The sequence below is a fragment of the Balaenoptera acutorostrata genome, chromosome 4, assembly GCF_949987535.1.
Source record: "Balaenoptera acutorostrata chromosome 4, mBalAcu1.1, whole genome shotgun sequence".
Classification (NCBI taxonomy): domain Eukaryota; kingdom Metazoa; phylum Chordata; class Mammalia; order Artiodactyla; family Balaenopteridae; genus Balaenoptera; species Balaenoptera acutorostrata.
The window spans coordinates 39,247,609-39,262,790 of record NC_080067.1 but is presented as its reverse complement, the minus strand read 5'-3'; the positions used below and the strand labels follow the sequence as shown (position 1 = coordinate 39,262,790).

Sequence of the window (15,182 nt, the reverse complement as noted above, 5' to 3'; positions counted from 1 at the left end):
CTTGTAAAAAGCAAGTATGTCAAAACTGACGTTATATTAATATTATCCATTGTAAAGTAGAACTATGCCAAAATATTTTAATTTGATCAAAAAGATACTCTTTGAGCTACCATATGATCCAGCAATCCCACTCCTGGGCATATATCCAGAAAAGACAAAAACTCTTAATTCAAAAAGATACATGCATCCCAATATTCATAGCAGCACTATGTACAATAGCCAAGACATGGAAGCAACCCAAATGCCCATCAACAGATGACTGGTTTAAGAAGAAGTGATACATAAAAGGGAATATTACTCAGCCATAAAAAAGGATGAAATAATGCCATTTGCCGCAACATGAATGGACCTAGAGATTATCATACTAAGTGAAGTAAGTCTGACGGAGAAAGATAAATATTACATGATATCACATAGGTGGAATCTAAAAAATAGTACAAATGAATCTATATACAAAACAAAGGACTCACGGACACAGAAAACAAACTTATAGTTACCAAAGGGGAAAGGAAGGCAGGGGAGGGATAAATTAGGAGTTGAGATTAACAGATTACATACTACTACATATTAGATAGATAAGCAACAAGGAGTTACTGTATAACACAGTATATATCTTATAATAACCTATAATGGAAAATAATCTGAAAAAATATGTATGTATAAAACTGAATCACTTTGCTGTACACCTGAAACTAACACAATATTGTAAATCAACTATACTTCAATTAAAAAAAAAAAAAGACACTCTTTGCCCCTCTAGCTGGATGGCAGTCATGTCGGGCCGCCCCGTTCTCTCACGGAATGCCCCTGCAGTTGCAGCCCGGCCTGCGTGCAGCCCTCCTGAGCTACCGTCTGGCTGTCCTCCCAGCTGTGCTTCCCACCTGGCAGTCTCAACTCTTCTCCCAGCCACACCTTACCACTATTCGAAATTACATACTTGTTTTCTTCGTGCATGTTTCCTAAGATAAGACGGATGCCTGGACTTTCCTCACTCATTCTGAGCGATGCAAAACAGGACAGGTTTATGCCCTGTGACGCTGCAGAGGGCCTCCTTCCTGTGCGAAATGGAAGCACCTCATCATCTTGGAATGTGACAGGGAAGGGATCTTAGTGGTCAACCAGAGGAAACTGAAGCCCAAAGAGATTAAGTGACTTGCCCAAGGTCACGGGCCTAGTGGCTCAGCCGGAAAAGGAATCCGGGACTCTTGACTTCAAGAAGTCGATATTCTTCCCATTTCAAAAAATGTTCAGTAAATGAGGGATAATCTAACTTCTTCAGAGTGACCCCACAAGCCTAAATTGAAGATAATTTCCAAAGATATTAGACACAGGTGGGACTTTCCAACCAAATAGCACCTTCTCACTTAATTGGGGGATTTTATAGAAGGGATATAATTTAAGTAGGGTAAGAATAATTTTCTTAATCGGACTTGAGGCAGCACAGCTATCCACAGAGGAAAGAGACACCAGATCACATCTTACATCCATCAGCAGGGGAAGGCGGGTCACCCTCTGCATGGGGAGAATGAGAAAAGAGATCATGGGTAAGTTCCTACAGTCTTCGTGGGACTCGATTCGGGACAAAACTTCCTTAAAAGATGGGTTGGTGGCTCTGAGGAAAAACAAAGAAAGACAAAACTTCAAAATACTTCCCCTTCAAGTTAAGAAGTAAAAAATGTATAATAAAATATTGTGATAAATTCATATATTATCAATGATTTTTAAATATAGAAACAACATAAACACATGATTACATAGAGAGACATGGATGGCTTATCTGCCTTTTACAGTCAAGACTGAATACAAGATATAAATTTAAGGTAACAATATGAACAATAAGATGAAAATGTATGGGCTAGAAATTTTTAGAAGTAGGAAGTAAACTAATGAAGAAGCAATGGTATCATAATGGTGAATGTATACATTATAAATTAGTATACACACTAGAACTCATATCTGATAATCTATAAACATTCCATTTAAAAGATAACACATGTTTTAAGCCACTTCTCTAGCCCAAGATAATAATCTAAGAAAGAAATGTCAGACTGGATTTACTTACTAGGAGGCTTTTGGACTTTTTCAAAGCTTCTAAGACAGAAAACCTTCTGACCATGCCAGCCAGAATATTCCTCCTCTCCCAGTGACATTAGAACAGTGTTAATACTGCCAGAACATTTTTACAGAATTTAGCAAGATACACCGACATAAAGGATCTCATGAGGAACCACCCTATAACTTTCAGGGAAGGCCAAGAGGGGATTCCAGGAAGAATGGAGTCTCAGAAAGGTCCCCAACTTGCCAAATAAAAGATCTAGTATTCAGTAAAGATAGAAGTCAAACCGAGGTCTTCTGACTTTCAGTGGGTCCCTGACACTGCATCTCTCACTCTGTCACCTCACTTCACCCCAAAGGGAGCTCTGAGGAGTTCCAGGGTGACTTGTGAGGAGGAGGTGGGGAGGCAATGGCCCTTGGATTCTGTAATCCTCCCGTAATCCCATGTTGAGGGGCGGGGGGAAGGACAAGAAGCAGGGTAGTGGCAATTGTAACCTTTTTTAAAAAAATACACTTTGAAACTTGGATGACTGGGTTCCAGGTTGCTAGAAATAAATTAGGAAATACCCAGAAGAACAAAGTAAAAGAAAGAACACAGAAAGGTTTTAATCTCATTTTCTTAAATTGAGGAGTTTTAGGTTTCCTGCTAGCTTTGAAAAGATTTTTAGGAAGTTAAAAAAAGAAGCAAATTCTAAACCAGTTGCATATTTAAATTACTTAGGCCCCAGGCCTCCCCGACCTCCAAAGATTCTGATGAAACAGTCTAGGATGCACCCTGGGCATTGTTTGTTTGTTGGTTTTCAGATTCCAAAGGGCAACTGAAGTTGAAATGTCACGGTCTTAAATGTAAATTTACATCAACTGCAACAAAGCTTCTGAAAACACAGCTACTAATTTCCATGTGAAAGCTCCAATGATGATATCGTTGAGCTAATTTAAATAAAACCTTTATTTTTAAAGAGTTACATAAAGTACAGCAGCACCTATTCGCTTTTTTTTAAATCCTGCAAAACAAAGTGAAATTCAGCTCTAATTCCAGATTTTGTTTTCACACATGTAACTTGGATTTTCCAACAGTTACAGAGTAACCTTTACATCAGCAGTTCCCATGGGGGATGGAGGGGAGTTTAGGGAAAGTGAGGGTTGTGATTCTCCATCCCGCACCCCTGCAAGGGATATCGGGCAATGTCTGAAGACGTTTTTGTTTATCACCACTGGGGTGTCATGGTGCTATCAGCATCTTGTGGGCAGGGGCCAGGGATCCTGCTAAACATGCTACAATGTATAGGGCAGTTTCCACAACAAAGACTAATCTAGGACAAAATGTCAGGAGTGCCTACAAACCCTGCTTTGTACTAATAGCCTCCTTTGGGGTTGGCAGCTGTGGGTTTTCCACCGTGCCTGTAGGAGATTTTAATGAGAATGTGGAGGGGGAAGGGGCATAATCAGCCCTTCTCACCAACTTGGGGGTGTTTCTCCAAGCAGCCAGGAGGCGATCCTCACCATAGGGTCTCACACATTGCATAGAAACTGACCTGGGTTCCATGCTGCCATCATAAATGCCACGACTCACAGGAGGGGAGGAGAATGATAATAGCCAGTCAGCCCTCAAACTGAATTTACAGCAATGTACAATTGCACTGCCAAATAGATAGCCCCTTGTGATAAACAAGCCCCCGACCCCGGCAGGAAGGCAATATAGACATTACTGAACCACTGCTGACTCTTTTAAGGATAGAGATAGCATATACATCACAAAATGCTCAGTAAACTAAATAGACAAAGGGAAAAAGTATGGGGGGAAATTTAAAGTTTAATTCTTTTTTGTTTCATAGTTAAAGGCTTTAAGAACTTTTTTTAAAAACTGCCTTCCTTCAGACCTTCCCCTGCTCTCCTTACCCCTAACTACCCGGAGGGGGAAAATCAGCAATTCCTATAAACAACTGAATAGAGTTGTCATTTGAATGGAGGAAGATTAGGATACTTGAGAAAGCTTTGGCTCCTAGGCACTAGTTCAACCTACTCAAAAACTCTACCTTGGCCTCAGGCTACTTAATGGCCAGATAACAGCTTAGAGAACAATCTTTTCACCGTTTAGAAGGATAATCACTGATCGCCAACCCTCCCACCCCCAACCCTGTGTCTTGCAGCAATTAAAAAAAAAAAAAAAAAACAAGGAAAACAGCACGAACTATAATTTCATAATTGCTTTAGAGACAAAATTCTCCACAAACTGGATTTTTCTAATCAAATGCCCTCACCCTAAAAGCAATCCTTTTAAAAATTTCTCCCTGGAAAATAGATCATCAGGAGGCATTTCTAAATATAATTTAAGAGATCCATTAATTTCAATCTATGTGACCTAATTAAAACAAGATTAGATCATTAAAACTGTAACATTCAATATTGCTTACAACAATTTTTGTAGTGTCCGCTGTTGGTAGACTTCATTTGTGCAGTATTTCACATATGGGTCAAATGTGGATGTTGTGTGTTTTTCCACAATGTCACTTATGTCATCTATGAAGATATTATTCTGATGTCTTTCTTCCAACTCTGTAAAGAATCTGAAAAAACAAAGAAAATCATTTACACTTTCTTCTGTGTGCTTTAAGAGACAACAGATCATCCTCATGTAATACTATTATACGTACAGTATAATAGTATTTGAAAATATCAACAGTACTCGGTACCAAAAAATACAAGAAAAAAACTATATAATAGTCTAGATTTAAATCTATCATATAAAGACCTTATTACTTCGTATGCTTGGCTTAAAACATTAATAATCCAGGGCATTTCTGTGCTTTCAGGTATATTTTAGAATGTACAGATTTCACTATTTTTCAAGAATTCCCTAGATACTAGGAGGGGGGGCAGGGTTCATGCTTACACACTTTACTGTATTGAAAAGCATATGAGCAAAAACACCTAAGTTAGTGCCTAAAAAATAGGAGTGAAACAAACCTAGTTCTGTGTCCTTTCTCTCAAAATAAAAATAACCATATCATTTAAATCTAATACATGACATTTAAATGACTTCGTATATGATTGAAGATTGCGATTTAGAGTTGCCAGTGTGTGTGTGTGTTGTGTGCACTTGCACACACGTGTATTGTGTCTAGTCCAGTTAAAATTAAATTTCAGATGAACAATGGATAACTTTTTAATACAACCATGTGCAAATATTGCATAGGACATCTTGGATGTCTTGTATTTTTTTCTGGCAACCTTAGATTGCATCCAATTTTAACAGAACATCAACTCAGATATTTGAAACAGAGGGTTCTTGCTCAAAATGTGGTCCAGTGACCAGCAACATCTAATGGCTCATCAGAAATGCAGAATCTCACCACCTACCTCCCCCAATCTGAACCTGCATTTTCTCAAGATCGCCTGATGCTGTGAATGCACACTAAAAATTGGGAACTTCCCTAGAGCACACCTACTGAGCAAGTTCAGAGCAGCAGGAAAATCTTGATAGAAATAACTATCACACGGGACTAGAGCATTTTCTTTAAAAGTGCGATGAAGGTGAAACCAACAATAATGCCTAATGTTGACTTCTGGAATAGTAGTACAAGGGAAGGTTAGTTTTCCATAAGCCCTTTAGCATTTAGCACATCATTGCTCCTTACCAGTTTTCTGGGTGGACTCCATAATATAAAATTCACAGCACACAGTGAATGAGACAACAGAAATTTATATGAGATGATTAACAGTAAACACAGGCTAACATCTTCTCACATTTATATCTCAGTTCTTTTCAAAGAAAATCCTGGCACTCAAATAAAAGAATTAAGAGGTCTTATTTTTATAAATTTACATGTACATTAAACTCATTTTAATGTAAATTGTATTAGCTTGTCATCATTATCTATTCTATTTTTTTAAAATAACATTTTGCCTTTTTTAAAATTAATTAATTAATTTATTTATTTATTTATTTATTTTTTGGCTGTGTTGGGTCTTTGTTTCTGTGCGAGGGCTTTCTCTAGTTGCGGCAAGTGGGGGCCACTCTTCATCGCGGTGCGCGGGCCTCTCATCATCGCGGCCTCTCCCGTTGCGGAGCACAGGCTCCAGACGCGCAGGCTGTTGTGGCTCACGGGCCTAGTTGCTCCGCGGCATGTGGGATCTTCCCAGATCAGGGCTCGAACCCGTGTGCCCTGCATTGGCAGGCGGATTCTCAACCACTGCGCCACCAGGGAAGCCCTATCTATTCTATTTTTAAAAGTCTCCATGGGAGCTTAAAAGACAAAGAAATGCATTTTAACTTCCTAGAAGCATAAATTTATTTATATTCTGGGTAAACACCTACATTTTTATTGCCTTTAAAAGGGACTTAGGGAAAATAATCAATATGGTTCCCATCTACATGGCCTCATCATCCACGCCTCTTGTTTAAAACAGCAAGAGGAGCAACTGAAAGCACACTTTACTGGACTATTTGGCTTTCCTCCCAATGGGATCAGGGTTCATACACACAGTTCCTAGACAGCAGGTCAGAAAAACACATCTATGTTTCAAAACTCAGCCAGTGGGGCTTCCCTGGTGGCGCAGTGGTTGAGAGTCTGCCTGCCAATGCAGGGCACACGGGTTCGAGCCCTGATCTGGGAAGATCCCACATGCCGCGGAACAACTGGGCCCGTGAGCCACAATTACTGAGCCTGCGCGTCTGGAGCCTGTGCTCCGCAACAAGAGAGGCCGCGATAATGAGAGGCCCGCGCACCTCGATGAAGAGTGGCCCCCGCTCGCCGCAACTAGAGAGAGCCCTCGCACAGAAACGAAGACCCAACACAGCCAAAAATAAATAAATAAATAAATAAATAAAACTCAGTCAGTGACTTCATGTCACTTTGTCACTGAGTTTATTAAGATTCAAATAAAATGTCAAACCCTCTCCAAAATGTTTCAGAATTTCAAAAACATCCAACTTCAAACCCTATACAAACAAAAACCATGTTTCTTAAAGAATATTTTCTATCTAGACTGGTCCCTGACTTCAAGAAATGTGTTATATATTAAGAAGGTAAGAATGATAAACATAAATGATATAGGAAGAAAAAAATGCTTGTATAAAACTAATTACATGTTGGAACATATATGCGTAAGGGTGCTGGTGGCAGTATCTTTTTTAAAATTATATGAACTATATATTTTTCATTCTGGTAAAATATACATTTTAACCATTTTCAATGGCTTTAATTACATTCACAATATTGTGCAACCATCATCACTATTTCCAAAATACTTTCTTCACCCCAATCAGAAATGCTGTACCCATTAAGCAGTAATCCCCCATTTCCCCCTCTCCCCAGCCCCTGATAACCTCTAATCTACTTTCTACCTCTATGAATCTGCCTTTTCTATATATTTCTGGAATCATACAATATTTGTACTTTTTGTCTGGCTTATTTCACTTAGTATAATGTTTCCTAGGTTCATTCATGTTAAGGGACATACCAGAACTTTTTCCTCTTTATGACTGAATAATATTCTATTGTAGGTACATACCATAATTTGTTTATCTATTCATCTGTTGATGATGGACACTTGGGTTGTTTCCACCTTTTGGATATTGTGAATAATGCTCCTGTTAGCATTCCCATACAAGTATCTGTTTGAGTCGCTGTTTTCAAATCTTTGGGATATATATCCACAGGTGGATTTTCAAGCTCTCTGACTCTGCCACTAATAGTGTATATCAAGAAATGATAGTATAAAACCAAGAACCAATACAGTATAAGCTGAGTTACATGCCAAGGAAAGATTATTTCCTTAAATGAAGGTGGAGTGAGAAATGATCCTTTCCCTCCTGACACTCAGAGTTGAGTGGCCCATGGGAGGCATGGAACCAATTAATTGCGATACAGGACTTATTAACAGAAATATACAGTGAAAAGCGCAGGGCAGGGTGACTGGTGGCATGAGGTGAGGAAAGGTGTGAGGAGTCATCAGGGATGAGGATGGCAATACGGGGAGAAGGGGGGCAGAGCACTGCAGGCAGGGACACGACGTGGGCACAGGCATGAATCTCATTGGGAAAACTGTGGGGTTCAGAGAGGTGAGGTGTCGACCACAGGAGGAACAGGGGGCAGAGAACGAGGGCTGCAAAGCAAGCGGGTCAGAGCTGGACTATAAAGGTTTCACTGTCTACTGAGGAACGTGGGCTTAATCTATGCTATGGATAAGGAGAACCTGCTGGAGATGTTGAAGCCATCCAATCAGACAGAGACAATTGAGACAGAAGCGGGGAGAGACAGACCATAAGCAGGCCAGTGAGATGCTAATCTGGGCAAGTGAAAATAAAGCCTTGGCAGTGGGAAATCAAAAAGGGAGGACACATTAGGGTAATAATTTGGTGGGAAAGTTAACAGAATAGAGAAACTCATTAGATGGAAAAGTCAAGGAAGACATGGTGGTTTCTAGTCAAAGTTTCTAGCTGGGCATCAAGGTGGGTCATGAAACCACTCATGTAGACAGAGACTTAGGAGGAAGGGGGAGAAGCAAGAAGAAAAGAGTTTAACTTTCCCTGAAAATATACATGTGTGAGAATTCAGAGCCACAGGAATTCTAGATAGTATGTAATCAGGACAAGTTCATTTTTAGCTGGTTTTCATATAAATGCAAAATATTTGTAATTTCTTTTAGCTCCAAGTGTCGTTTAAGAAAATGTTCAAAGAAAATGGAAAAAATAAGAAACCATTCATACGGTCATTATCATGTAAATCTAGGAAATAAATATCTTAGAGGCAAAGATCTCTTCCAATTTCTTGTCTTCAGCTAACTGTTACAGTCTGAGGAATGCAACTACATGACCAAAAACAACAGTAACTTCGCATTTCCCAATGAAAAGGAAAATTCATTTATCTCTATAGAAGGTTTGCCAAAGTACAAGATTAAAAACAAAACACTAATGAAATATCTATGCTACTTATTTTAATATAATATAAACGAAGCCACCCATCTTTTATTTAGACATTGGCATAATTAAAACATAATCCAAAGCTTTCTATGTTAAATTATATTGGTTATTTTTGGCAAATTTGCATATTTTACTAAGTGCGCTGAGCTACAAACAGGCCAAGAAAGTATTACTAAAGAATGAGGTATTATTTCAATAACCAAGAAAGCTGGAGATCCAAATGAAATCTGAAGCAAAAAGAAAAGCATTCTGGTTCCCTAGATGAAACTTGAATGAGTCTGTGAAGCAATTTGGCTTACTTGAAGGATAACTTTTTAATGGAAATCTACTTCAGCCCAATGAATTTTTTTTTTCTGGCACAATACCTTCATTATTTCCTCTCTGTAGCATTACCAAAATGATCATGTTTTACAACCAATCATGTTACACAACCTTTCTTTTTTTTTTCCCCACCAAAATTCTAATGTCATCGCTAACGTCTAGATTTTGAGAAACCTCTGATGGACCAGGAAAGGCCTCCTGGAAGCACTGCCTCTTAACCAGAAACCCAGGTTAGCCCTGTTTGACTATTGACTCACCATCACCAGCATCCGGTGCCTCTGAATTCTCCCAGATGCATATTTTCAGCTGTCTATTTGACATGTCCAGAGGAAAATTAAACTGCTTGCTTCTTGCTTCTTCTCCCTCCACCTAATCACACCCATACTTCACATGAGCACTGCACATGACTGCAGCCTGCCCGGGTGAGCTCCTTGGCTATGCAGAGAAAGGTCAGACCACCAAGAAACACAAGGGCAGCCTCCTAGGAGGTGGGGACTTCAAGATGAGAACTACACGGCCATGTTTGAGGAGCTTGCTCAAGGCCTGTAACCTCTCCTCTAATATTTCCTAGAGCTGCAGAGACTGGATATTCTTTAGGCTTTTTGTGGTTGTTTTATCAAGTGATGGTCTTAAAGGTGGCACTGCATTTTCAGGGATAGAACAAAGTCAACAGTGATGTAGCCGCTTCTGAAACACTCAGCACATATACTTTTGCGAGCATCACTTTCTCCCTCCTGTAGTAGGCCAAAAAGACCTACAAATTGAGGCTAAATGCCCCCATACCATTACTAACAGTCTTCTTAAAATTCAACTGGTAATGCCATTGGCATGTCAGGGATGAGCATTCCTGAGAGCTCTTGAAGACGGTACAGTAAATCCGCCCAACTACAGAAGAGATTAAAACTTATTTAATGCAGACGACAAATCTGGTTTCATCCGTCAGCCAACAAAATTTCTTCCCATGTGCCTAGCACAGGATGACGTGCTTCGGTGGATGTCAAGGAGCAAACAATTGGTAACCATGACCGCCAGTCACCGTGCCAAGCCCAGGGCTTCTCATGCACCGCCTCATCTAATTTAATCCTCAAGCCGACTTTATGAGACGGCCAATAAACCCATAAGAAAACCAAGGCGAAGAGTACTTAAGTCAAAACTTGAAACAACTGAGCCTCAGTCTGAACCCAGAGCCAGAGGCTTTCTGGGTCCAGAGCCTGTGCTTGAACTACTACACCTACTGTAGCCTCTGCTTGCAGGTGCCCACTGCTCTGTTACTACTGGCCAGCCCTCAACCTAGACATCCAGAAAGAAGGCTAATAACAGCTGGAACTGAAGAAGGAATATATTACTTTCCAAAAAGACCAACTGTTTAACTATCTCAGCAAGTAATTTACACACATCAACAGAGTGAAGACTTTCACAGATTTATCCCATGGCAAGATGTGCAAGACAGCAGAAGAGCTGATAGCCCCCCTAGGTGCAGCCTCCAGGAGGGTGGCGGCCAGCAATTTGTTCTGATCCCCAATCACACAGCATGAACAAATACTGTTTTATGGGTGCCAGGTGAAACCCTCTGGAAGTCATCATCTTAGCCCTCCCTGTTCCCTGCTGCCCTCCCCCTTTGCCCCACTCATTCTTCAAGTCTCAGATTAAAGTTCGCCTCTTCCAGGAAGCTTTCCCTGACCCTTCTGGGCTGGGTTAGGCACCCTTATTTTATGTCTTAATAAACCTCTGTGCTTTTCCTTTGGTGTACCTACTATGATCATAGTTAATTATATTATGATTTTGTTTACCTTTGTCTCTCTTAGCAAGGGCTAGAGGACAGAGGTCATGTCTGTTTCGTTCAACACTCTATGCTCGGGACCTGGCCATAGCACCTGGAATGCAAAAGACAGCCAAATATTTGATGGGTGAATACATCGAATTTGTGTTCTAAACAAATTAAAGAAAATTATGAAGATGGAACCCGTTCAAGGAATTTTGTTCTGCTGCTATTTTACCAAGAATGTAACCCCTGCAAAGAAGTCAGGCTCTACCTTGCTTTACTCACTGGTAAACCAAATCAGTATATATTTACTGACCACAAATGGAGTTCCCAGAGCTATTCGAGGCACAGTGAAGGTCACCAATGAAGACAACGAACTCCCAGCACAAGCTTTTACAATCCTGTCCGGTAGGGTCACTAAAATGTTTAGACCCAGTTCAGCCCACGTTTCTTCAATGCCAGCTGCACTTAGTGAAAACCCTACCAGACCGGCCCCTCTGTCACCTGATTTAGGGAGGATTCCAGGCCACTAAGAAGCTCAGCACTGAGCGCTCTAGCTGGAGAAGCACAGAAAGCAGGGCTCTGGTTATAATCAGCGCTGTCCTGTGCCTTTCTCGGAATGGCATCCTTTCAAGGTACTTTTCCTTCATTAATATCCATCTGCCTAAAGCAAACTCAGATCATTCCTGGATACCTTCCCTCACTTGAATGAGCTGTCAATCTAAGTGGCTGCAGTATCCCACCAGAGAGGGTCATATTCACTTATGCTGGAGACATGTAACATACCAGGCAGGTTTCACATGTCTAAATTGCTGTTATATAATAAAATATCTTCACTAAACAAAGAAATATTCCAGATAAGTGGCAGCAAACTATGTGCTGCTGGAAATACTTTCCTAGCAGAGCAACGACAGAACATTCTGTTCTCTACCAAAATGAAATTCTATTCTGCTGTGGGTAAGTGAGATTTGGGGCTTATTTGTTTGGGTTTGTTGGATTTTTGTTTGTTTTGGGGGGGTTTTGTTTTGTTTGTTTTGGTGGTCACGTTGACACTAAAGCCTCAATTTCTTTTAATACATTAGATCAGGAAGAGCAAACGCATGGCAAGTGTAACACCACTAAGCCACGGCAGGCATCACTGATTATGGCGCTTTGCCCACACGCAGAATCTGTACTCCAGGCAGCCATCATCAATCAATCAAAATCAGTGATGAACAAGATGAAGCTCATCTATGAATCCTTCCCCAGACTCACACTGATAGGAAATCTGTTAATTCAACAGAAATACAGGGCTGTTGCTTCTCAATGAGAATACCCTACATCCTGATCTGGTAAAGGTCTCACAGGGTTTCCTCCCCAGCAGACTGTACATCTTCTCCCATTCCGTTTTAGTGTTTTCTGAAATTTTCCCTCTGGGTTGATAATAAAGGGATAAGGGTTGAATTAAAAATGGGAATGTGGGCTTCCCTGGTGGCGCAGTGGTTGGGCGTCTGCCTGCTAATGCAGGGGACACGGGTTCGAGCCCTGGTCTGGGAAGATCCCACATGCCGCGGAGCAACTAAGCCCGTGAGCCACAACTACTGAGCCTGCGCGTCTGGAGCCTGTGCTCCGCAACGAGAGAGGCCGCGATAGTGAGAGGCCCGCGCACCGCGATGAAAAGTGGCCCCCGCTTGCCGCAACTGGAGGAAGCCCTCGCACAGAAACGAAGACCCAACGCAGCCAAAATAAATAAATAAATAAATAAATGGATGAATAATAATTGAAGGTGCTAATAATTAAAAAAAAAAAAATGGGAATGTGAGAAGAAATGTTCTCAACAAAAATGTTCTGGTAACCCTCATTCCCATCCTGAGAGCTACTGTTTGATCCTTAAAATCTCTAGGATGGTTTTTGTTAAAAGATTCTTATCATCCTATCAAAGCCTTTAAAATCAACCTGGACATATGACGGAAGGGACTGGGGTGAAGAGATAAACGAAGGGTTTTCTTACGCTTAATACCACACAACACAGAGCCTGCTAGGTTTAAATACAGCTCCCCACAGACGCTTTCAGTTCAGGGCACCCAGCAAATCCCAAAGAAGAAAGGTGGAGCTGGGGGCCGGGGAAGGGAGGGGCATGGAGAGAATACAGAACCAAGTGCCCTGGAGACTCCCCTGCGTCGGTTAAGGCTCCCATTTGCTTAGTCCTTCCTCTCACTGATCACATACATGCTAGAGGGAACAGAAACAGGACCATACAAATATAGAAAAACAGTATGTTTAAAGTTCTTGAAATTTTAATATCATTAGACCAAGTTTTTGCTTAAAAATGAGAATTTAAAGTACTTATCATATGAATCTACTTCACAGAAGCTGGAGGAAAAGGGTCTTGTTCCCATGGTAACCTTCTGCATACCTGATTCTTTTGTTTCAGCACTACTCATGCACTCATCCACATTTTAATTTCTCCCAGAAATGAAGATAACACTCTAATGAATGAATGACAGGAAGCATGTGCCAGCACTCTTATCAAAACGTCCTGAGAAGAGAAGAAAGCTTGTGTATGCATGGGCCTGGGATGCTCTGAGTTATTATGGACAGTTTTGCAGTTTTTCATTATGTTTTCTTTAAATTTGAGCACAACTATACATTTCCATCTAAAAGAAAATCACCCCCCCACCCCCGATTTTATATATGACTGTGAAGACCGAGACCGAGTATGCCTGGTTCATCACTGGATTTCCAGGACCTAATAAAGAATGAGGACTCTATAAACGTGTTGACTGAATCAATACCAGGTACCTATTATTCCTCCTTGCCCCACTGTTAAAGTACTGTCTTCCAAGGAGAGGAACCGTGATAATATAAAACATGGATCTGCCAGGCATGAGTTAAATTATCAGGGTCCTCACGAGGTGGGTGAGCTGGGGTAAGGCCGTACCAAATGGCCCTGCTGCTTGGCAAGTATGGCAGGTGGGTGTTTACGTTCCTGACACAGCATCCAAGACACAGGGCTGTAACCTCAAGAATAGCTTTGCTAATCCACTGCCTGGCCAAAATTCTTTGAAAACTCCAAACCTAGAAAAGATTTATGACTTTCTGAGGAACTGTTTCCTTTTCTTAGATGACAGTTACATAACCAATTCTGTGACCCTTTCCTCTTTGCTTGCTGGAAGGGTGTTGCTGTGTTTAACCCTCACTCGTAGTAGCTCCAGCAGGAGAGTTGGCTGGCGATGCTGACTCCCTTCGTCCTTGCCTTGTCTCCTATTTCCCACTCAGACAGATGCACTGCACACGTGCCATTTACGGCAAGCAGACTTGAGCCTTTGGTGGATGCAGTTGGAGGATAAATTATCAATTACAAACAAACCAACCCAGAAAACGTGGATTCTTGGTTGCTGCTTGGAAACAGCACTGGGAATGAATTTACAGAACGTTGGAACAAAGTCAAATAAAACAAGGACATCTTTTCATCCTGAAGCCCCCTTTCCTATTATGAATTGGTCATTCTGGAATAAAATCAGCACAGAGAAGAACATGTTTGCCTTCAAGCACTATTTCCAGATCCTTTTTTAGGAGGCACCCTTAGTATTTCAAGTCAGAATTCAATCCACAAGGAAGAGTAACATTTAAAATAAGCCCCAGATCTTGGCATCTTGGTTTTTCTTTATTAAATATGCCCCCAAAAGTTGTCTTCCTAAAAGGAGCAAATGGTTTCTACGGCTCCCATCAGCTTCATCAAGAAGAAAAAGGAACCAGGACACAGAATTTTGAAAAACTCTAGAGGTTGGTTTCCTAAGCTGTAATCTCCTAAGAAAAAGGATGCTTGTCTGCACAGGGGAAAAAGAATTCCATGTCTTCGCTGACATGTTTCAAACCTGCTCCAGTTTATCAGCAGCTGGCTCCAGTCTGCCCCTTTTCACACAACCCTCTCCTTCACCTTTCATCAAGGATTTTAAAAATACTTTCTTTTTAGATGGTTATTAGCACAGGGTGGCAAAGTAGCCAAAGAATAGGATCTATGGGGTAAACAAGTTCTTATCCGGGTTTTAAGTGGATTTGGGATAATAATAAATTTGTTTCTTCATTTATGAAAACGAAAGGAACCGAGCAGAGAAGACTGGGTCAACCATCAGTCCT

General features: G+C 40.9%; 1 protein-coding gene across 4 annotated transcripts in view; it reads right to left on the bottom strand.

Annotated features, from left to right (window-relative positions):
- Window positions 1-15,182, bottom strand: part of ARHGEF26 (Rho guanine nucleotide exchange factor 26) — a 167,621-nt gene that overhangs the window by 80,248 nt on the left and 72,191 nt on the right. For all 4 annotated transcript variants that reach the window (XM_007164806.3, XM_007164805.3, XM_057545163.1 and 1 more), the window contains exons 7-8: window positions 4,470-4,622; window positions 1,483-1,612 (exon numbers count right to left, since the gene is read on the bottom strand). In XM_007164806.3, coding sequence (XP_007164868.2) covers window positions 1,483-1,612; window positions 4,470-4,622 — 283 coding nt within the window. The remainder of the gene's footprint in view (window positions 1-1,482; window positions 1,613-4,469; window positions 4,623-15,182) is intronic.